The sequence below is a fragment of the Triturus cristatus genome, chromosome 7 (genome assembly GCF_964204655.1).
Source record: "Triturus cristatus chromosome 7, aTriCri1.1, whole genome shotgun sequence".
Lineage (NCBI taxonomy): Eukaryota > Metazoa > Chordata > Amphibia > Caudata > Salamandridae > Triturus > Triturus cristatus.
Window position 1 is genome coordinate 1,249,366,872 of NC_140590.1, and position 24,091 is coordinate 1,249,390,962.

At 45.7% G+C, this 24,091-nt stretch overlaps 1 protein-coding gene across 1 annotated transcript in view; it reads left to right on the forward strand.

Annotated features, from left to right (window-relative positions):
- LOC146811727 (perforin-1-like) overlaps positions 1 to 17,579 on the forward strand; it is a 70,358-nt gene extending 52,779 nt beyond the window's left edge. The window contains exon 3 of the mRNA XM_085618726.1: positions 15,814 to 17,579. Within this exon, the coding sequence (XP_085474852.1) occupies positions 15,814 to 16,900 (1,087 nt within the window). The 3' untranslated portion in view covers positions 16,901 to 17,579. The remainder of the gene's footprint in view (positions 1 to 15,813) is intronic.
- The last annotated feature ends 6,512 nt before the right edge of the window (positions 17,580 to 24,091 follow it).

Below are 24,091 nucleotides of genomic sequence, written 5' to 3' on the forward strand. Positions count from 1 at the left end.
GTGGTTGTGTTCGAGTGTAGGACCATTAGGGTTCCGGGTCCACCATGAGCTCTCCCGTGAGTTTCCAGAGTTTACAATGGTTCACTCGGTTAAAAGCCGCAGTGAGGTCCATAAAGTTAAGTACAATGTCCCTAATTTGGCTATTGTGTATTTAGCAGTGATGAGATAGGGGTTGAGGCTAGGCCTGGGCGGTAAATTCCGTTCCGCTCGCAGAATTTGCGGAATTCGGGTAGTTTCGCATTCCGCCAAGAACGCGGAATTGCCAAAAATGCTGCGATCCGTGGCTTCGCGGATTTTCTTGCTTGTTTGCGCTTTCAAAATGCGTGTTCGCAAGATATTTCTCCCTGAGCACGCAAACAGCGTTAGCGAAAAAGAAAAAAGCATCACGAACGGGCAGAACAAGCAATTCCGCTTTTTTCTGGAACTTTTGTGTGCTCGCAGAGATTTTTTACCGTTTCGCAAAGCTTTGCGTAGCGCGACTATGCAAATTCCCCCCAATTGATCTGCAGTGGCTTTACCAGGTCGGAACTCATATTGGACATCCATTATAATGTCGTTGGCCTCTGCCGATTCCGACAACCTGTTTAATACCACCCGCCACAGAACCTTCACTGTCACATCGATGAGAGATATGGGGCGATAGCTATGTGGGATGTCCCTATCTCCTTTCTTAAAAATTGGAACAATAGTGGCAGTGGACCATGATGCTGGCATAACGAAACTACTAAAACCCTTACTAAAAGAGGCGCCCATACCTCTATGTTACATCGGAAGAGGTCTGGCAGGATCCCATCTGGTCCCGGTGCATTGTTCTGTGGGAGACCCTCAATTCCTATTCCCACCTCATCCAGAGAGACGTTAATGGGGGCAACTCTCTGCTCAGGATTTGGTGCCTGAGGTTGCTCCGCTCGTTGGGGGTGATTAAACAATCTCTAGAAGTGGGCCTGCCATTGCTCAGGTAAAATGTTGTGGCTTCGCCCTGGGTTATTCGACTCTTTAAAACATGGGTTGTTAATGACCCTCCAGAAGCGGGTACAGTCCTTTAATTAAGATGCCTATGTTAACTCCTCCCAGGCCATCTGTTGTAGTTGGCACTTCCGCCCCTTGACGGCTTGCTTATACATTTTATGGCAGGCAGCCACTCGAACCCTGTCTCTCGGAGACTGTTTGAGGGCCAATTTGAAATTTCTAAGGGCCCGAGAGCATTGCCCGTCAAACCATTTTGGGGCGTCCGTACTAGGGTAGTAAGCTGCCGCTTTAAGTAAATCATGCACTAGTTGCACTATGTCGGTAAAGACCTGAACTAGTTCACCCCCTTGCACTTCTGGGTCTAGACATTTCAGAATCACCTGCTTGCCTGTTTAAAAAGTGAAGTATTGAAAGCAACAGTGTCCACCTGTGCCCAGCTTAGCCGCCTACCTTGATCATTTGCGGATATAGGACCCCCAGTTACTCTGTGAGGGGCTGGGTGATAACGAAGGGGGAACAAGTTACATGATCACAGGATTATGGTCACTAAATGTGCTATAATTAATATTAAAAAATGATATAAAACTTCTCAGTGTATGAGACCGAAAAATTAAATCGATAATTGATGAGCAGCCTCTACCTTTGTAAGTCGCGGGCACAGCTGTGTCAGGATGGGAAGCAATCAAATCCAGCGTGTGAAATAACCCATAGGTGTTTAGGAGGCCACTCAAATCCCCCACTTCCTGAGTGTGTTTCATGTGTGGTCCCTCTCTTAGTGTGCAGGACGACCAGTCCCGATGGGTCACCCTCAGGTTAGGACACAGGTGACAGTTAAAATCTCCAGCTAAAATCATCATATGTTTGCTCCCGTCGTCTGCTTAATTCATCAAGGCTAGTCGATCCCTGGGAGTGTGATTTCGCATTATAAAAATTTATTAAAACTAGCCTGTAAATGTTACTTGAGAATGTAAGTCTTTGAGCGACCTCCGAGTCCCATGATAGGGTCTTCCACCTACCACGAATTCTAAGGTCTTAAAACATGACTAGGCCCCCCCCTGCTCTCCCTGAACTCGACCTTAATGCAGGACAGAATCAAGTTTTATAACCTTCAATGAAGAAGTTATTGTCTGGCTCCTACTTTTCCTGGAGGCATATTATATGATAATCTCTGATGTAATGGAGCCACTGCTCATCAACAAACTTGCTAGATAAGCCCCCTACATTCCACACAACTATTTTTAGATTGCCCACAATATGCTTGTCCTGGGAACAGGAGGACGGGGAGATAATTGGAGCGATAGCAGCCCTCTCTATGCTCTCTAGTCCCACCTGACTATAATCCCTACACTTGTGGGGGTTTGTGTAGTTATTCCCGAATTGGTCACTTCCATCACACACAATAAGCCAGGGGATTCAGGCCGGATGTCAGTAGCTCTACTCGTACCCTCCCCCTCTTGTAGTCAGTCTCGTGTCTGTCCGTGGAGGGGCTGGTGACCTGTGTGTGTTCCCTGCTGGTCTTGACGTTTGCTGCGGGCTCTCCTGCGCCTGCATCTCCCTCCCGCCGCCGCGTTTGGCACCCTCGCGGCCGCGGTTGGAAGGGAGACTACATTTCCCGGTGACCACTGCTTCCAGGAAGTTACCGCCCACTACCCGCCACCCGTGCCAGGAGGCGATACAAAATCCAGCCTACCCTCGGTGGAGCGGGGGTCTCGTGTCTGTCCGTTGAGGGGCTGGTGACCTGTGTGTGTTCCCTGCTGGTCCTGACGTTTGCTGCGGGCTCTCCTGCGCCTGCATCTCCCTCCCGCCGTCGCGTTTGGCACCCTCGCGGCCGCGGTTGGAAGGGAGACTACATTTCCCGGCGACCACTGCTTCCAGGAAGTTACCGCCCACTACCCGCCACCCGCGCCAGGAGGCGCTACAAAATCCAGCCTACCCTCCGCATCACGGGACGCGCGCGGGCGTCGCCGGGCTGAGCCCGGGCAGAGGGCGGGCCGTCTGTGGCCGTCAGGGGACGGGACGGGCTTACCCCCTGAGTACAGCGTCATACCATGGGTAAGCGCAAATTTCCGTCATCAACCCTTGGAGGGACAGGGAAAGTGAAGGTACCCCGAATAACTTCTACATCAAATAATATCATGTCGTACCTTACCTCTGCAGTGGGGAAACTGAACCAAGAGATTGCTGAGACAGAACGGGAACTAGGGCTAAAAAACAGTTGTTTGGATCCCATTGTGTCTCCACTGCTCAGCAGACAAGTCATCCCCTTGGAGCCCGTGATTAACATCATTTCTTCTAAGGATATATTACCCCAGGTTCAATGTTCTATAACAACCCACGGGGCCCTCACCCCTTTGTGTACTGACACTGCCCTAAGCCCCTCACGTGAGGCTACCGGTACAGCCACTAAGCGTGCTAAAAGGTTCCCAAAGAGACTACTTAAGAAGAATGTGCACTATCCTTCAAAATCTCGCCCGGCTACAAGTAACTTTGAATCCCGTCTAAAGGATATGGTGGAAAAAGTACTCACGGACAAGCTAGAAACTACGCTCGTTCATATTGCTAATGATATTATTGAGACTCTGAGAGAATGTGTGGCGGAAATATTAGGGAAATGTGATCAGATAAGTAAACTGGTATCTTTAACATCACTGGATTGCCCGCAACCGCAAATTATAGGGAGTACGGTTAATCACGATCCACCTATAACAGGGAACGACAAGCCTTTAGTATTAAGACGGCCCCCACCTGCACACATCCAATTGCAGCCACAACCTCCTAAAATTATCACCCTGCAAACTAAGAATAAGAATAAGATTCCCAGGCAATTAAACCATGAGGAGGGTAGCCCCATTGCTTCCCCGGTAAATATTGCTGCGAACAACGGCGGCACCTCACAGGGTGTGACAAGGTTATGTGTAAAGCCCCGTGTTAATTTACCACCTGAGGCAACTCCGTTCGTTGCTGTATTAGTAAATCTTCCACCTTTAAAACCAGAGGAGGAAGAGTCACAGGGTACCCTACTAAAGAATGTTAAGTTATGGTGCGATGAAAACTGTACAGGGTCAAAAAATGTATCTTCCCACGTCATGACAGCAAGACGAGTTGACTGGCTGGGCCCTACGTCAAAAAAATTGCCGGGAGATTGCATTATTGTAAATTTTAATAGACCCAATGTGGCTGCTCGTCTGTTCTGGGATGCTACTGCTATTAAGGCAGGTGGGGTTCGTGTGGTTCCTTTAGGTTATTTTTACCCCCGACCATATCCCCCTAAATCACCCTTATGTGATGGTGGCCAACACGAAGTCCCGAGTTGACCAACTGATTCCTTAATTTGGCCCTTACAGACACCAGGTTTCATCGAAAGACATACTGATGTCACTAGACTAATTAATAAGGCTCCCTTGGAATTATCAAATAGGTATACAGCCTTATCCCATCTAGACGAAAATGATTGACTGACTCGCCATGCCGATCCTGAACCACAGTTGCATGGAACGCCTATTGTTGACACAGGAGCTGGCAAACCAGTTAAAATCATAAGCTGGAATATTGCTGGGCTTCGCTCGAAGAGGGCTGACAGTATATGGATAGAACAAATTAAGGAGTATGATGTTGTGGCATTCCAGGAAACCTGGGATAGGGAATGTAATTTTTGGATAGATGGATATCGTTCGCATTTTGTAGCTGCTTTAGCAACAAGTTCAGGGAGAGATAGAGGGGGGCTTTTGCTGCTGATCTCTGTGAAACATATGGGAACCGCAAAAATCCTAAACACCTCATCCCCGAATTTTTTAGCTTTGGAATTTACCTTTCCAAATAAACACAAAATTGTGTATGTAAACTTTTATAATGCCCCTTGTGGTATACATTGTAATGAAAATATCATTGCATTGGCAAAGTTTTTTTTTTTTTTTTTTTGAAAACCTTTATTGACAGTTCACTAGAGAACAAGTATGGGCCTACAACCCCCCGGGGCCGGCCGCTAAGCAATCAGAGCAAAAACAGGCAAGTGTAAACACAGGCAGCACATCGGGGAGCAGAATCGTGATGCTAATACTGTGAACAGCGTAGGTAGGGCACCAGGAGAAAAAGGTTTTCGTTTTATAATGAAACGAGGCAGAAGGATCAGGTGCCAGACAATTTTCAAACAACAATTACAAATATGCAGAGTAATAGACGTAAACGATTTACAGCAATCTATTAGGTCAATGGCGCAAACACAAGAACATCAGGATGAGGAAGAATATCATAAGCAGTTGCGCCTGCAGTCCCCCGCCAGAACTCCCGGAGAGCACCCCGGAAATTGTGGTACACATGGAGCGGCAACGAGTCATAGCAAAGGAGGAGTATCACGCTGATCCCAGAAAAAGAAAAACAAGAAGAATCAGAGAAGAAAAAGGAGGCCATGGAAAAAGAGATAAAAGACGAAAGAATCCCCTCCCCCAACTCCCCACCCTGCACCTCTGCGGATGAGTACGGCCCCCCCCCCAGCAGTGTGCCTGTCGCCCTGGAACAAGACCCGAAATATAGGAGAATAGGGAAAAAGAAGTAGGAAAAGAACCCCACCAGACGGGGGGGTAGAGAAAGTATTAATAAACCGGAGGAGGGCCTTCAAAACATACCCCCGGCTTCTCCCTCCCGCACGGTAAGTTTCCCCCAAAGTGAACAATAAACAGCACAAAAGCGATCTTCTCAAAGAAAGATGGGGAGCATTATGCACCTACTATGCTGTTAGCTATGCCAGGAGAGCACGCAACCCCTGAGCCCGCCCGTCCACTAGATGACCACCCCTGAAGGATCAGCCCTATCCCTGACCACTCTTTGGAATTCTGCCCATGCCTACCCCTCGACCCAGCACCATATCCGACGTTCCAAGGTAGAGGATTGTCCAAAAACGTCCGAGAAGCGACGCACACAGGTGGGGTGGAAGTCTCTGAGCATCAACACAGTCCGCAGCGTGGAGAAACAGGCTTCCCAGTGCTGCCCCAGGATATGCACTGCACTCAAGGTCCAGGAAGGCAGAAGCAGCCAAAGCAGACAATAGTTGCTGGAGTTGTCCCTGGGTCGCAGGAGGGCACGTACGGGACGAGGCTACCACATCCCACTCAGGTCCAATGCCTCCGGGACAGATCAGGCCCTCAGCTGGACGTACACACTGTAGCATACTGGCCTGAGTGTCCAGCCGTGCACTAACCTCAGGGGTGGCCGCCAAAGTGTCCTCCTGTACGCAGTGTGGGTAGTCCCTGTGTACGTGCAGACAGGCGGGCCGCCATTGCCCCAACGCCGACGCCACACCGTCGAGCTTACTCCCCAAGACCCCGACACCATGAATCAAGGAGGAGTGAAGAGCACCAAGGGCCTCGAGGAGGTCGCCATACCCCAGCACAGCTCTCTGCGATCGCGCCGCCACAATCCCAAAAGTCGCACTCTCACAAGCCCGCTGCGACCCAGCGGACAGGATGGTAGGCTTCATCGCAACAAGATGGCCGCCAAGCATGCCCGACCCTCACCGGGGCCGGGACCCTGGGACAAGCGTCTCGACGGCCACGTCGCTGGTGACCGGGTTCCGGGGGCAGGCGAAAAGTTATCCGTTGCGTGGTCACGGGCAACAGTCGTCCCCACTACGGACCCGCTCCCGTAAAAATCCGGGGGCGGCCCGCAATGATCAGGGCAGGATACGGGCGGCGGCCAGGCAGCTCACCATCAAAGGCAGGGGCAGCCACCGGAGGATCTGAGAATTGCACCCACGGGCATGCACTCGGTCCGCTACACCTGACAGTGGAAACGACCACGACGAAACGTAGGCCGAGTTTGGCACCGCTCCGGTGGACCGCCTCCGCCCACTCACAACAGGCCGCTGTTGTTGAACTGCCACCCGGCCACGGCGTCCACTTGAGGTCCCGGCTCCAGGGCCGCACAGGCCGCAAAGTTCGAATGCACGTTTCTCCGGCGATACCGCAGCCAGAAACCTCGGAGTCACACAGTCGGGTGCCACTCTCCTTCAGAAACACGACCGCGTAGCACAGGTTGAGGATCTCATGCAGGATATCCGTGCGGGATGCGGAGGTTCACGGAGCCGGGAGTCTACGCTGCCGTCCCGGTCGCCATCTTGGCTCCTCCCGGCAAAGTTTTTAACAAATTACAAGAACAGTCAAAACACTTTTGTTCATTTAATCCTCCTAGGGGATTTTAACACACATATGTGCCAGCTAAATTGTCAATACAGGGATTCAACTGATACTGATCTTTTGCCCTATGCACATTTTGAACATTCAATAAAGGGTGCTGCTCTAGAAGACCTACTGTCCGATGCTGAACTAGCTGAACCGGAGATTTTTGACATTAATGACCGGGTAGCTACATATAGTGCTAGGAATAGGAATACCATTATAGATTTTATATTTATCTCTCCTGGCTTGCTGCAAAATGTCATTTTTTATAATGCAATTCACGCTGCATTTAGCGATCACAACCCAGTATTATTAGAACTACGTAACAACAACCCATATCTACTTAATGATAATACAAACATAAATTCAGTACCTCCCGTGGAAATATCTGTTCAGGATCAGGGGAGACGGTTAAAATGGAATAACATAATTCCAGAGGCTTTTTATATCTCATTGAGTGATAAGGTGGGTAAGGAAATTAATAATTGCTTGGATCCTTTGACTCAATCTGCCAGCAGGTGGCTGTGGACTTAACATGCAAGACACTACATAAGGAGCAAAAACTACACGGTTGGTTTGACCAAAAATGCTCAAAAGCCCATAGAGACGTACTGTTGGAATTGAAAAAGAGTCCTAGAGATAATGTAGAAGTGGCCAGGTTAAGGAAATGCTATAAAATGACTGTTGAGTCCCGTAAGAACGTCATAAAAAAAACGCCTGGGACTCCTTGTATGACAAGTCTAGCCTTAAGAACAGCTCTAAATTTTGGGAAATAATTAATTTTCCACTTTTTAACGACAAGGAAAACACCCCGCTTGAATCAAATATATCTGAGCGTGATTGGCTAAATCATTTTGGGAAAATTTATGGCAATGGCATCCCAGTAAATGTTTCTGTCCCGATTGTGAGTAACCAAGAGGAGCCCCCATTGAGATTTTCTATTAAAGAAACACAAAAGGCTATCGAGGACACGGTTGCTCATAAGGCCCCCGGCCCAGATGGAGTACCCGCTGACTTGTTTAAGGCACACCCTAATATTTGGTCTGTGGTTCTTACAAATGTATTTAACATGGTCTGTCTCGACAATAGCAGAGTACCTACCTCTTGGTCACGGGCGATTATTGTCCCGATTTTTAAGAAGGGCCAGAGGGGGGACCCTAGATGTTATCGGCCCATATCTTTATTGGATTCGTCCTTTAAAATTCTAGGGAAGGTCATCCTGTCTAGGATCTCCTCTTGGGTTACTAACAATGATATCATGTGTAATGCACAGTATGGCTTCCGAACAGGTCGAGGCACCGAAGACCAGTGCCTGAATCTACATCTAATAGTTAGTAAATACACTGTAGCCACAAAAGGGGCAATCTACCTGGCCTTCATGGACTTGTCCACAGCTTTTGACCTAGTTAATAGGTCGAAACTGTGGACAATGCTCCTGGAGCTGGGCTTAGATCGGGTGCTGGTGAGCTTCCTGGCGGAGCTACATAGAGATCTAACAGCGGTCATTCGCATGACTCAAGACGGGAAGTGTTCCGCTGGTCTCAAGTCCGGCAGGGGAGTTCGCCAGGGGTGTATTCTGGCCCCAATGCTTTTTTCTCTATATATAAATTCTCTGGGTTCCTCCTTGACGGCTGCATCCGCTGACGTCCCATGCATGAGAGGAACAGCAGTGCCGGTTTTATTATATGCTGACGATACGGTGCTGCTGTCAAGGACCCCAATAGGCTTACAACATCTGCTAAATTCTTTTGGGGATTTTATGCAAAATCTGGACCTAGTAACAAATGTAGAGAAATCGCATGTCATGGCCATAGGGAAAGGTAGGAAGAACATGAGAACCCTTTTTTGTAATGGCCTAGTAATATCGAGTGTGAAAGTATTCACCTATCTTGGTGTAGTGTTTGATGACACTGGGTCTTGGGTGCCCCAAGTTGCTAATAAAGTAGCAGCCATGAAAAGATCATCGGCGGCTATATTAGGCTTTGCCAAAAGGCTGGGTGGCAAACCAGCTGAGGCCATTTTGATGATTTATAGATCTAAAACCTTAGCCATAGCAAGGTACGGGGCAGGTATTTGGGGCTATAAAGATCTAGCACCGATTCAGAGAGAAGAAAATAAATTTCTCCGATCTGTTTTGGGTCTTTCCCAATCTACATCATCCTTTGCAGCTCATATGGAGCTCGGGATAGGGTATATTACGGATATTTTAAATCTGGCACCACTTTTACTCTGGATCAGAACCTGGCTGAACCCTAACCTTACATTGAACCACAGGATCATTAGAGATTGTATGGAGAGGGATGGAGTGGCGGATATTTTGTGGTTGAATTTTATTAAAACATATGCAGTATTGTTGGGTCGCCCTGAATTATACCTGAATCCGGAAAATCTCACTAAAGAAGATATTCCATGGGTAAAAACACAATTGATAAATTTACGTGAATCAGAACGAGAAGCAAAGGAAATTACTAAGCCTACAGTCAGGTCACATTTTTTGTTGATCTCGTCTTTGTCAACCCAACCCTATCTGACTATCGTTACCAGACCCTATCATCGGTGGCTCCTAACAAAATTCAGATTTAATCAAGCTCATTTTTTGTTGGGAACTTATGAAAAGTGGTGTCACCCAAAGGAAAACGCACCTTGTGACTGTGATAATTTTTCTGATCAGGATCAGACACATTTTGTGTTTTTCTGTTCTTTCTTTTCTGAAAGTAGGAAAAAGTTTATTAGACCGCTGTTAAGAGAAAAGGGGTTTGTACAGTTCAAACCTGCATTGTATTTTCTTCAATTAATGGAGACCCCTTTAGTAATGTTTGGCGTAGCCAATTTTCTGATTGCCTGTATCCGCGCTAGAAGGAAAAGACTTAAGCTGAATGTAGGTTCTGGTTTTGTAAATGTTTACCCGAGTTTTGTATGACATAATTTAATTCAATCCCCTTGTAATACATGAAATATTGGGGTTTTGTATCATGTCATATTTGTTACTAAATTTTAGTATGTGCGGATTTATATGTATATGTCGCTGACTTTTTATATATTTAAAAATTTTATCTGTATAAAATGCTTTGGAAACTTTTTAACTGTATGTAACTATATAGTATACTTTTATGATTTTTAACTAATCGAATAAAGTGCTTTTGACTTGACTTGACTAGTCAGTCTGTATCATTCAGGTCCTTCAATGGTGCAAATGCATTTCTTAAAGTCAGGGGTCCCTCGCCCAGGATGGAACCCGCATCCTGCACTGCAGACCGTTGAGACAATTTTAGACTCGATAGTGGCCTGTAAAAGAAACCCAGCAGTGGGATGTCTTTGACTGGTAAGTCTCGGGTGTTAGGGGCAGATAAGGTAACACTCCTAAATGACTGCTGTTGCAGTTGCTAGTCGCCTTGGTGACCCCTATGAGTCGGCTCGCTGATGTAAGAAGCCAGCGGCTCAGACATCCTTGACCCCAGATTCGTGACCTGTGTCACAGACCTTGTTGCACGTGGAATAACTTGAGGGGACTGGGTCTCAATGTGCATTTCTACAGGAGGAATTATAGGGGGGTTACTTGTTGATCCTCCTTATTATTGGGAGCTGCGCTCTTCATAGCCTGGTGGAAGGGAGACAATGTATTATCAATTTTATCAAGTGTTGCCCTTGTTTCTGCCAGTACTTTCGGGAATTCATTTAAAAAGTCATGCAAAAGGCGAGTCACTGTTTCCACAATTCTTTGTTTCAGGGGCCCCCACAGGTCTTCAAAGTCCTTAGCAGCCTTGATGTCTAAGCCTACGGTGAATTCCCCTTTCTTTGTCGGGAATTATTTTCTTCATTTCTTTCCGTTGTTTCTTCGGAGCTGGTGGGCCATTTAAATCCATACCATGGGTGATTGTCGGCATGGCCCTATTATGTATAGTCTGACCAACTTTTGTGTTAATTAGAATAGTGCCAGGGTTGGAGCCTTCTACGTCATCCACTACCTCATCGTGGCCTTGTCCCAGGACACCCTCTGCTGAATTTTCAGGCACCTGGGGCACGTACTCCTCCAGGAGCGACGCAACGCTGCAGCCCCTGCCTTATCTAGAGCGAGACGCATCTCTGCTCTATCTATCTCTTTGGTTATCGCCACCACTGCTTTTACCAAAAAAGAGTCAATGTTTCTCTTGATTAAGTCCTGTGGGGAACACGTGGGGGCACCTTTCCTCTTCCCCATGGCGTATTTAAACTATCAACATAATAGACCCACCTCCCTAATACGAGGCAAAGTGCTTAGGGGAGCTCCATGGGAGGGGTAGCGAGGGATAAAGTACTCACACAAGCTGCTTCATCATCATAAAGAAACTTTATTTGGCCTACAAGGTACCATCATACAAGTTACAAAATCACAGATGGACTGAAATCCGAATAATCAAGATACAAGATAAAATACATGATTTGCAATACAAATATTAGTTGCAGCTTTTCCTAAGTCTAATGGCATCCCATAAAATCTAAGAGTGTGCAAAACAGTATCGCTAGAAAGAACTTGTAAAAAGATGAAAGCTGGTCTGACCCTCCTAAAACGCTTTTTTTTTTCTAAATGAGGATAATAAATAACTTTCTGGGTACAAAATAAAAGTGCAAAACATTAAAAAGTGCATCATGTCCTGCGGAGACTCTCCATCGCAGCCACAGGGCATAACGCAATGACCTCTATGGGAACCTTGGGGGTGTGCCAATAAATAGTGAAAGAGATCAAGCCGGAACCTCGTCAATAGAAACTGGTCGTAGGTACTTTTGAGTCGTAAAAGGTAAGGCTCAGTGGTAGGCACAGTTTTCCCTATGACATATTTTCGCACACTCGGTTTACACAGCTCTTTATCCTCTCTATCATGATGACAATTTCTTAAAAAACCCTTCTTGACCCAAACGAGGTCCCTTTTACAAATACCCTTTGGGTTCGTATAAAGATCTACTCTTCCTAGCTTGGCGAGGCCAACTCTTATGTACTGGAGCCATTGGGTACGCGAGGCATATTCAAGTGTGAGACAATCGACAATCCCATATGATGTCTTTACTAAGTGTATTCTCCTGCTTCAACCAAATTTTGAGCCACAAGGACAAAGGGCGGAAAGCTAGATCATCAGCAAGGAAAGACATCCCCAGTTCCTCGTGAACAACATAAGATGAAGTATATTGCGGAACAGAAAGGACTCTTCGCAAGAATGAGTTCTCAGTGCTCTGCACGGCCCCAAGTTCAATATGACCCCATATCTCACTCCCATATCTAACCTTAGAGATACATTTTGCTTGGTAAATCTTCAGGAGGGCCCCTATTGGCTTCCCTCCCACTCTGCTGGCAAAGTTAAAAACGTCTGCAGAGGCTATCAATAGGTCCCCTTTCTTGCAGTTAATCATGGGGCTCCAGCTTAGGGAGTTGTCAAACACTACTCCCAGGTAGGAGAAGACTTTGGTTTTAGGTATTGGCCGAACATCCTAATTTAAAAATGGGCTGCTTTGCCTTCGCCTTACCAGGGCCCACTTGCATGATGTATGACTTAGAATGATTCACTGATGAGTCCAGATTCTCCATAAAAGAGGCAATAGAGTTGAGAAGACGTTGTAGGCCCCTTGCAGTCTGAGCCAGGAGGACTGCGTCGTCCGCATATAAGAGGACCGGCAAACTGCACTTGCCTGCCTGAGGAGTGTCTTCTTTAGTGTCTAAAAGAACCTTCTCTAAAGAATTAATAGATAAGTTGAAAAGGAAGGGTGCGAGGATAGACTCCTGGAACACCCCCCTCTTTATGTTGGTTTTGGCGGGACACTTTCAAGTCCTTTGAATACCGTACTACGACCCTAGAGTCTCGATGAAGATCCCTCAAAAACCCTTTGTCATGCCTAGTATGCCCGCTCTAACCACTAGTTTGGAGAAGACGAGATCCGCTTACATTCCACCATATTCTGCCTCTCGATAGGCGTGGAGTCTGGCTGAAAGATACCCTCAAAATGATGATCCCAATCATCCTCCGTGATGTGAGCATCCAATAGGTGAGCATTCTCTTCTGAGAGAAATGGGCTGTTAATGGTAGCCCAGAATTTAGAGCTGTTTCTCAATGTGCTTGCCTCCACTACGTCCGACCAGACCTCGTCCTTCAAGGTGGACTAACGGTTTGCTAACGCAGCCTTATATGTCTACGAAGACCTTTAACCGCCACCATGTCACGGGGCTTGTAGCTCAGAACCTGTCTCAACTTCCTAGAAGCCTGGAAACATGCAGAATCAAACCATCTTGGGCCTGTAGGCTCCCTGCCCCCGTCCGGATCACACAGTAGCCCCTGGATGACGGTGGACATAGTGCTGAAAGCACCCAAGATGTCCTAGGCACCAGCCTCGCCATCAAGACAAATAGCAAACTCCCTACAACACTGATTTGTGAGGGACACGTGAAATGCCTCTGGTGCTATATACACCCCCATTTTAAATTCCTCCCTGCCTCGGCCACTTTGAGAGGGGCTCCTCCACCGCCCCCCTCGGAACGTCCATGTCCTCGGGACCAGCCTCTAGTAATGCAAATAGGATTGTGGTCACTGAATTCACTTGTATGAATTAAAAAATCTGTGACTAAAGAAAATAAGGGGGTAGATACAAAAGTAAAATCTATATAAGTCTCACACCCTCTACCAATAAAAGTGGGGGTGATGTCAGTTTTCCCTGGGGGCAACTTATTCATGACTGATGTTAAATCAAATTCAAGCAGAAAAGAGTTAAGCTTGCTACCCTGAGGGGTATACTCCATGTGCAGGCCCGATTGTTATGCAAAACACTTGTCTTCCACTCCTCCTTTTCTGATATCCCCACACATGTGGATATTAAAGTCCCCTGTTAAGAAGATATGATGACACTTCTGAACATTCAGGATACAACCCCGTAATACTAACCCCAGCTACATTATGTTACACTCACCCTCGAATATGGCTCCCTCATTGTAAAATTTACCAAGAGGAGTCTACTCTTGCCACTAGACAGCAACATCACTTGTACATTGGGCGAGGCATGAAGTACAGATACTGAAATACCAAGGACGGTTTATGAAACAAATGTAATAAGCCCCCCTTTGCTCTCCCTGACAAGCTGGTTCAATCGTCACTGTCCTGCAGTCGGCAGTCCCCAGCCCCAACCGCTTCCTTCTCCTTCTGGCACCTAGCCGCCGATCAACAAAATCACACCGCTCCAGTCGTGGGTTGCATAGAAGACGTTACTGACCCACCAATGTGGGGCCTAGAGGGTTGGGCCGGCCCGGCCTCGGACGGCCGTGGACAGGTGCACACGTGCCCACCCCTGCCCAGATTTGTCTGGATGCGACCTGGGCACGCCCCCGCGCATGTCCAGTGCCGCGGGAGACCCGCTGGGCAATTATGCGCCTCCTGGCAGGAGGGCGGAGTCCCCCTCCTCTCCTTCCTGGTGTCCACCGGCAAATCAAGATTACGGTTACAACTAGAGGTAATTTGCACTGCAGGCAGTTCTTGGGCTAATGCTAAAATTCTGATACTGGAATACTAGAGGTAATAATTGGCACATAGGGCACCGGTGGAAAACTGCTGGCGCTGGCATATGTGAGTAAATAGTAAGCATGGGGCAAAATACTGCCACTACCACACTGTAGATAATTATTGTCATGAGGAAGGTCAACCATGCCATATTAGATGGGTGCAAACATGACAAAATGCTGGCCTGATACACTGAGCTAATTTTTGACATAAGGTTTACTCAGGCATTGAAGTGATCTAATCCCTTGTAGGAACATACTCAAGGCAGGAGAGACACCCCAGACAGGGGGAAACAGCCTGGAGGGGATGACTGGGACCCCCGACAGGCAGAGGGGGAGAGACCTCACACAAACCCACCTTTTGCCCGCTGTGGAGAGTACCATCTGTACTTGTGGACTATCCACAGTAGGCATGGGGAAGCAGGGATGAGGGGGCCACACCAAAAGCACTCAAGATGCCAGACGGGGGACACTGAGCCTACAGACCTACACATAGGCTCGAGTCCCAATGGAAATCATTGATGGATGGAAAAACCAACGTTCTGACATTCTTTTTCGCCTAAGAGGGCACCCACGACAATATGTGCTGTCCCTGGCACAATGGAACATATGGGGGCATCCATACCACATTTTGACAAAACGGGACCAACTCCTGGGGAATGTGAGGTTTTCTTGGCTTGAAACACTATAAAAAGGATTTGAATATTTAAGGAGTGTCCTTTCAGAACCTATGGCATTTTAACAATTTTTTGTGGAAATTGTGCTTTAAAATGCAGTATTCAATCCCATTTTGGCTTTTAATATTTTCTTTGTGGCAGAACCCCTTGAACCCTCTTAAAAGAGGCCTGTTTCATTTGCTTCATTCACTTTCTGCGGTTCAGGTCAAGTATTATCCCCCAGAACTTTCAAAAGCATGTCTCCAGCTTAATGTAGATGGTATCCAGAATAGACATATATCCCTGGTATGTTGTTTTATTGATCATGCAGGTATTATGGAACTTCAGTGAAGTGATGGCACTTGTGATGTCATCAGGGTTAAGATCATGTGATATGACCTCCTGAGAAAACTCCAGGTTGAAGAGCATGTGATGTCACAAGTTATCTCTGGTCTGCATGCTGTTACAAAGTGTTAGATAATGGCTGCATTCTTCTTTTCTTTTACAGATATCGAGTGCACGATTTTCCAAAGCTATCGCGAACATTCTCCGATCAACTGAAACTGCTCCCAAAAGTATACAACTCCACGACCCACTTTCGATTCCGAAACCTTATTGACATCTATGGCACCCATTACATCAAGCAAGTGTGGCTAGGGGGCAGTGTCAATGAGGTCACAGCCCTGAGAACCTGTGAGGTGACCCAGGATGAACTCAGCACTGTGGAGGTGAAGGACTGCCTGGGGGTGGAGGCCTCACTGTCAATCAAGGCCATATCAGTTGAGTCGGCAATCAACAAATGCAAGAATCTTCGAGAACAGAAGCTATTCAATCAGAAGTTCTCTGAAAAATATATTGATAGGAGATCTGACATTGTTGGAGGAAAATTGGATGCACATATTGATATCTTGTTCCCCAGAGACAACCAGGTCAGCCCATATAAGGAGTGGATATTGTCCCTCAAGGAAACCCCAGATGTCACAACGTACTCCTTAGCCGCACTCCATGAACTAGTGCCCTATGGAGACTCCAGGAAGCAACTTCTGAGGAAGGCCATCACCGACTACATTATTGAGAAGTCTCTCACGAAAACCTGCGCTGCCTGCCCCAGCGGGGCCTCCCCCGATCCACAGGTGAAATGCAACTGTGTCTGTCCATCCAGCAGCCTCCTTTCCACTGGTTGCTGTGCTAAGAGGAGGGGCCTGGCAACCATGTCTGTGGTGGTGGTAGGAGCCAATGGTCTTAAAGGGGACGCTGCAGGGAACCCACCCGATCCATACGTAAAGGTCTTCTATGATGGAAAAGAGTATCGCACAAACTGGGTGAAAGATAACGCAAACCCTCGTTGGAATGCAGCCTTCTCGATGGGGACGGTAACGCTTTCTCCAAGCAAGCAGCTGGTACTTGAAGCCTGGGATAAGGATATCACCTACGATGACAACTTGGGAAGCTGTCGGGTGGCGGCTGATGCTGCCCCTGGTGAGCGGCCAGTGACATGTCATTTAAAGAATGGAAATTTTCAGTTCACATATAGGATCGAGTGTGGGCCGCACCTCGCTGGGTCTTATTGCACCGACTACCAACCTTCTGTCTGAGAAGATTCTTAGAGCACTATTAAAAATCAGTCCTTTCTTCAATGAATGTAACCTTTAAGTAATCAAAACATTCCCTCCTACAAGACATAAAACACGTTTTTACCTTTTGTCCCAAAAAGTCCAAACGGTTCAAAATTTAATGAAGGCTCAGGAGAGCAAGATCTCACAAGACCAATCATTGTATTAATCAGAGACCATAGGAATTCCTGATAAATTTTTGAAAGTCAGCTTTAGAGGGGTCTACGTTACTGGAATTTTGGCAAAAGACCGATGGAGCCAGACAGAACTGAAGAAAAAAGTAGAGTCTTAACCTAGGAGAAAAACCTTCATAATGGCCCCGCTCTGCATCAAAAATGGAGTCACCTGACGATGGGACTTATGACAGCAGGCACAGCGGGGGGGGGGGAGAAAGAGAGAGAGGGAGAGAGGGAGAGAGAGAGAGAGAGAGAGAGAGATAGAGAGAGAGAGAGAGAGAGAGTGAGAAGTTAGGAAGGACTTGTGTGAGCATTATTGTCAGGGATGCTTTAGTTCCGAGCCTGGCTCTATTCTTGATTCTCTTCTTCTGTGCTAACTAGAGAACTCTTATTTAAATTGGACCCCGAGTGCAGAATACTTGAACTCCTGCTGTAAATAAGATATTTTCTTTTTAGTAATAAATTAAGGCATGGTAAATCTAAAAGTAGAGTCGTTTTTCCTTCTGCAAGGCAGTAGATTCTCCAGAGTGAGCTTTTGGCCAGCCTTTTTACCGTTAGCACGTCACATTTTAAGGCCCAGCCCCCATACCTTTCCAGGCCCGGCGTATTTCGAAAATTTCAGATCCCAGTTTCTGACCTCAGTGCATCTGGTAAATTCTGCAGATTAAACAGAGGGAGCAAGTACACTGCACGTGCACAACAGTGTGTTCTAGCTGTGAGCCTGGAGTCAGTCTCAGACCAGGTGGATTGAGCCCCTGTGGACAGGGGTAGCAACCACAACCAGTTTCCAGATTTACACATTCTGCCCTGACCAATGCAGTGGCGTAGGAAGGGGGGTGCGGTGGGTGCAAGCCACCACGGGTTTCATCACTGAGGAGGTTGACAAAATGGCAAAAATATGTGTTTTTAAAATAAAAATAAAAATTGGGGGCACACAACACTTTAAAAAATATATATATTAATATTTAAAACGACTTTAATTACTTCGTCTGACAATTAGTTAACCTCAACAAGTCAACATAATACGTATTGAAACGTTTTAGTTCAGTCAACAAACGCAACGAAACGTGGCTGAACTCGATGCTGTGTAGTGGAGAGCTTATGGATAAGGAAGAGGAGGAGGTGTTTCTTTCCGCCGAAGACTGTCTCCGAAGTTTGTGCTCGAGCGAGACATAAACAATTGGTGACTCATCATCACTCAACCTGCAACCAATCCTATCTGCTGCCGCTGAACTTGACGCTGTATAGTGGAGAGCGTATGGATAAGGAAGGGGAGGGGGTGTTTCTTTCCGCCGAAGTCTATCTCTGCAGTTTATACACGAGTGAGACATAACAACCGGTGATTCATCATCACTCAACACACAATCCTATCCGCTGCTGCTGAACTCAACGCTGTGTAGTGGAGTGCGTATGGATAAGGAAGGGGAAGGGGTGTTTCTTTCCGCCAAAGTCTGTCTCTGCAGTTTGTACTCGAGCAAGACGTAAACAACTGGTGACTCATCATCACTCAACCCGCAACCAATCCTAACCGCAGCCGTGCCGGTCAGTCACCCCACGTCATTCTGTTGAGTTAGTTGTGCATTATTACTGAAGCTTATAAGGGCTGTGTTGAATTTGTTTTGTTAAATGTTTTACTTTATTGATTCATTGTGATCATCCACATCTCTATGATATTGAGTTTGGTAAGTAACGTAAACGTTAGGATGTATGTTATGTGTTTGTATAGTAGCGGTACATCTTTCCTGCTTTGTGTCGTCGCGCTGTGTGTATCTTGCATGAAGGCAATCTGCTGGCTTCATCACTGTGAGTCGTATTAGAGCAGCGTTTCTCAAAGGGGGGGGAAACAAGAACTTTTCTGCACTGGGTACCACTTGATCTTACTACGCCACTGGACCAATGGAGGCCCATTCATTACCATCTCATTTCATTACTTACCTATGAGACAGATAATCCTCAATTCCTTATCTGGGAAGACTTTTTGTTAGCTGTTTATTCTTTAATGACCACTCTGTCTTACCTTTCTAATACTAAAACAACAATCTTCCCCACATCTCAATCCTTCCACAGTCGGACAACACTTGACAGAACTAAGCGAGTGCCTTTAGTCAGGGACCCAGAGAGTATACTCAGAGGGGAAACAAGAAAGGGATGAGGAAGACTAGCTCTCAGAGTAATGAAGATTACCTATAAGCAGGGCCACTGGAATTAAGTGGCGGGAGAGGGCCACATTATAGGGCAGGGTTAAAAAGAAAAGGCATATTATGAGGTAACAGTATTACTTCATTATTTCATCATTTTTAAACTTGGTATCACATTCTGTGCATTGGCTGCATTACATTAGTGCCAATTTAACACTCAAATATATCAATAAGCAACAGAAAGGAGACCACTCCAGCTTTACAAAGGTCTTCCATTGCTTGGCCAGGGCCGTTTCTACCATTGGGCAAGACTAGGCGGCCGCCTAGGGCGGCAAAAACCATTAGTGCGCGCTGCTATAAATATGCAACTTCCGATTTCACTCCAGTGTTTAATAGTGTGTACTAGTGATTGGACACGAAACGCTTTAGTGCGCTGTAGTTCTACAACTCGGGACAAGATGTGGCGCCGTGCTCATGCACGTTCTGCCAGTAATTTTGTTAGAAAGGACCCTGTAAATCGAGCCATGTCCTGGAAGGCCCTACGTCCTGCAAACCTGGACTCTGCATTAATTGATACAGCCCTGCAAATCACCTGTGCGGCAGCAGAACAGATCGGCGTACCCCGGCAACAAACAGAAAAGGAAACCTCTGCGAAAAGAGTCCCTATGGTAGTGCCCTCCTCCACCCCCCCCCGCCGCTCACACAACCTGTGACGCTTTTAATTCTGATGTTCTGCTTGCCTGGCCCTATGCCATTAGGCAATAAATGAGGGGGCACTTCCCACACATTTCGTTTTATAGCAGTGGTAGCCCCCCAAACAACCCGGCCCAAGTTAAGACATGTGTCCCTACAAACCGTGACAGATGTGAGAAGGCCCTTACAACATCTTGCCAAAGAGGGCAGACCCCCAGCAGCATCTGGGGTTGTCCGTCTCGTCAAATCCTTGTCTTTTGACCTTGCACATTGACGGTTTGCATATCGGCGAAAACCCAGTACCATTGTGGGGTGCTCTATGGATGTCTGCAATACCTCCTGCCTGCCAGGATTAGACCCTGTGACATCATGGGGCTTTAGGTGAATGTCACTGCAGAGGAATGAAGCAATCCTCTAGGGGCCGCACATCACTGGAGACACTGAAAAGGGTGCATAGGGGTCATGTGCGCGCTGAAAGCTATCACGGGCCAGGCGCTCAGACCCCGACAAGCCCGTCTCAGAAAGTCCTACTGGGCTGGCATCCTGCCCAGGGTCCATGTGCCAGTGAAGCCCTGGGAAATGCTGACAGATGTTCCCGCACACTCAACATGGCAGTGTCCGCGCTGTTTGGGGCCTAATATGTGCGCCATGAAACCTGTTAAAATGTGGCAATAAAGTTATACGTTAGTGACCCCCACTTGAAAAGGTAAAGACTGAGCAGAAACTGTCTCTGCAAAAGGTGAGGGGAAGCATTCTATAGACGCTGCCGCACAACAGAGAAACATCCTTCCCCAAAGCAGCATTGCGCATAAAAACGCCGCATTTGGTGTCGGATCATACACGTTTTTAAAAATAACGCAATATACTTGAAAAACTCGTCAATATATGACATTTAGGGGGTGAGCTCCCGGAAAACCATTGAAGTAACTGAGAAAGCCCCCATCAAAATCTCGCCGCTATTCAGAAAGACTCTCGACAGAGGTGCCCGGCATTTAAAGCCGCAACGTTTTAGGGAATATTTCCGGCCTAAGTGTTTAATATAACATGGGGAAACTCGAAATGGGCCAGTTATATTAATAGAGGAAAGCTAGCACACATACATATATATGGATAATTTCTGATGTAGAAAATGCCCGATTTTAAGGGCGACGTATACAGTCATGTACACGTAAACAGAATGTTGTCTCCTCACAAAAGTCTGAAATGAGGAACAGTCACTTCAAGGCAGGTCCTGTCAGGGGGATTTGACTTGTGGTAGGTGTAGAGCCAAGTCTTTGAGGTTTGGGGAAATGATGGCTTATCCCCTGTGCCTGTCCATCAGATACCCCCTAAGACTGGGTCTGTAGTCTGCAAGGTATGGAACTTCCAAGGCTTGTACCATTAAATATCATGCTTGTTCTTCTAGCTTTGATTTTACCCACACATTTGCCCTAACTTCTTACATGCTAGGCCAACAGTATTCTGTGTTCACTGTTAAACATTTTAGCTTCTAATTGCACTTGGGGGACCTCGACAAAATTTAGTTTTACTAAATAGGGCTCGTCATAAACATTCTGAAGAGTAGTAATAGATATACAAGTGTAGCAACTCAGATAGTCACTAGGTGGAGTGCTGAGGTTCTGTTCCAAGAATTTAATCAACAATGCGTTTAACAATAAAAATGAATATATTTAAAAAGTGGCCTAATGCTGACATTTATTTAATTTTGTAATAATTATTTAGAAAAATGCAGAAAACTAGGATAGTGCTTCAGCAGTAAATGGCGCCCATAATGCACTACAATTACTGCTTTTCATGTCGAGCCCATCAAGTAGTGACAACAGCAGCACCTTTAGACACTATTTTTGAAGGAAATGTTTACTATGTGAATGGGAGTGTCACCCTGGAGTAAATGTTCCCTAAAAAGCTAACTTAACTGTTTAAACCCGTGTAAATAAGAAGTGCAAGTAAGTATTTAAAATGAGTTTTCTGGAAAGCAGAGAGCACAATAAAAATTTGGCAAAGTTATATTAAACAAACGCAAATAAAAATAGCAAGGGTACCTTTTTCATCACGTAAGTAATTAAACATGTTTTTATCAAATATCAATAATTTTGAAAGGAGTTTAAGGAACGGACATCCGAGCCTTTATGAATACATACATAAGAGTAAAACAAAGTTCATACAAATTGTTACATTCTTGGCTTGCAAGCCATTGTATGGATGTGTTTGGTTACGTGTGATGAGCTCGAGGGGATTCTGTGACGGGTTGTGCAATGCGGGATTCGAGTGGGAGGTCGGTTGGAGACTGGGGATGAAGGATTGTACAGACCGATGGGGCGCTTGTATTGAACTGTCTTCTTCAGCAAATAAACAAGAAACTTGCATTCACGAATCGCTCATCCGTTTCCTTTGAACAATACAACTTTACAAAAGGGGCGACGATTTGTACCCGGCGTGCAAAGGGAGAGACGGATAGAGATTTTTTTTGCGGACCATCTAAGGGAAGGTACGTGGACGCATAATCTATTTAAAATCGGGGGCACACATCGAGCCTCATTATTTATCTCATACTGCACCATAAGTAGGGGTAAAACATTGATGGCCCCATCGGACATATATTAATTGAATAATTCCGGAGCTGATTCGTCTTAAAGTAATCCTAATCTGTTTAAAAAAAAAAAACAAATTGGATGTATGGCACGAGATCCACAAACCTTTCGATTCACATCAAAACAAGAATATAACATTTTTTTGTACCGTTAACTTTGTGACACGGATTATCTTCGAATGGTTGCAGACGGCTGCCATCGCGCGACGTTGTTCGTATTCTTAAAGCAAACGAGCGGTGTTTCCGTTTGCAAGAGGAAGTGATCGTCGGCTTGCATCGTGAAACGTGCATCGTCATCATGTTATGGTTTCTATTTCCTTAGTAACGATGTTCATTCACGAAGGTTACTTATAAGTTAGCCAACATTTAAAGTGTGAACTTGCTTTTCTAGAACGTTCATTAACTTATGGTACAAGAGGTTAAAAGAAACCGGCTCAATAAGGAAAAGACAACGGTGACAGTGTGAACTATTTTAAAAAATAAATAAATAAATAAATCGATTTCCCTTCACAGTGTAATCTAATCGTGAAGCTTTTGGAAGTAAACATCTGACGACGGTGACTACCTTTTTTATGTTAATTTATTTTGTTTACCACATTGACTCATTGTGACATGGTTATGTTCATTTTCTCATGTTAAGACTGAAATGTTAAGGGTTTAGAACCTGGTAATGATTGTTTGACGGCATTATAGTAATTTTTGTGGGTTATTATTAGCATATTTACACATTTTTCGGCCACAATGGAAACTAATGCAATATTAGCTCCACCCAAATTCTTGCAAGATCCGGGCTTACCTCCCATGGTTTGGGAGGATTGGAAAGAATCATTCGAAACCTACCTAGAAGCAATAGGTGGTGAAACATTTTTAGCGTCACGTAAGCTAGCTTTGTTAAAACATAATTTGGGAGTAGAAGGTAGAAAAGTGTTAAAAACCTTACCTACACATTGCAATATTAAAGCACCACTAAATAGTGTGGTATTGGGAGATGATGGTGGAAACTCCACTGATGAAGAAACTGTATTCGACAGTTCTAAAGTACAATCTTTAGATGTTGATGAGTATTTTGAGGCATTAATGGCATTAGAGGAAAACAAACTATGGGAAGAAAACTAGTATAGTTGTGGAAAGACACAAATTCTTTTCAAGGGCTCAGCTATCTGGGGAAACTGTAGAACAGTATGTTGCTGTTTTAAGGACATTAGCAGCAACTTGTAAATTCAAAGATTTGCATGAAGAAATTATTAGAGATCAATTTATTAACAGAACTAACAATCCAAAAATTCAAGAGAGATTACTTGACTTAAAAGATCCTAACCTACTGAAAACAATTAGCGTAACAAGAAGAATTGAAAATACCTCACGTATGTAAAAGAATTAAAAGGAGAAAGTCCAAAGAGTGATGTAAATCTTTTAGACAACCGTGCAACCAGGACCACAAGTAGTACACCTAAAGATCATAACAACATGTCCAAATTTAAACCAAGAACAAAGTCTGATGCAGATAGACAGAATGAATCTCGTATTCATACTAACAAGGGAAAAGTACAATCAGCTGGGTTTAAACGTTTTTGTT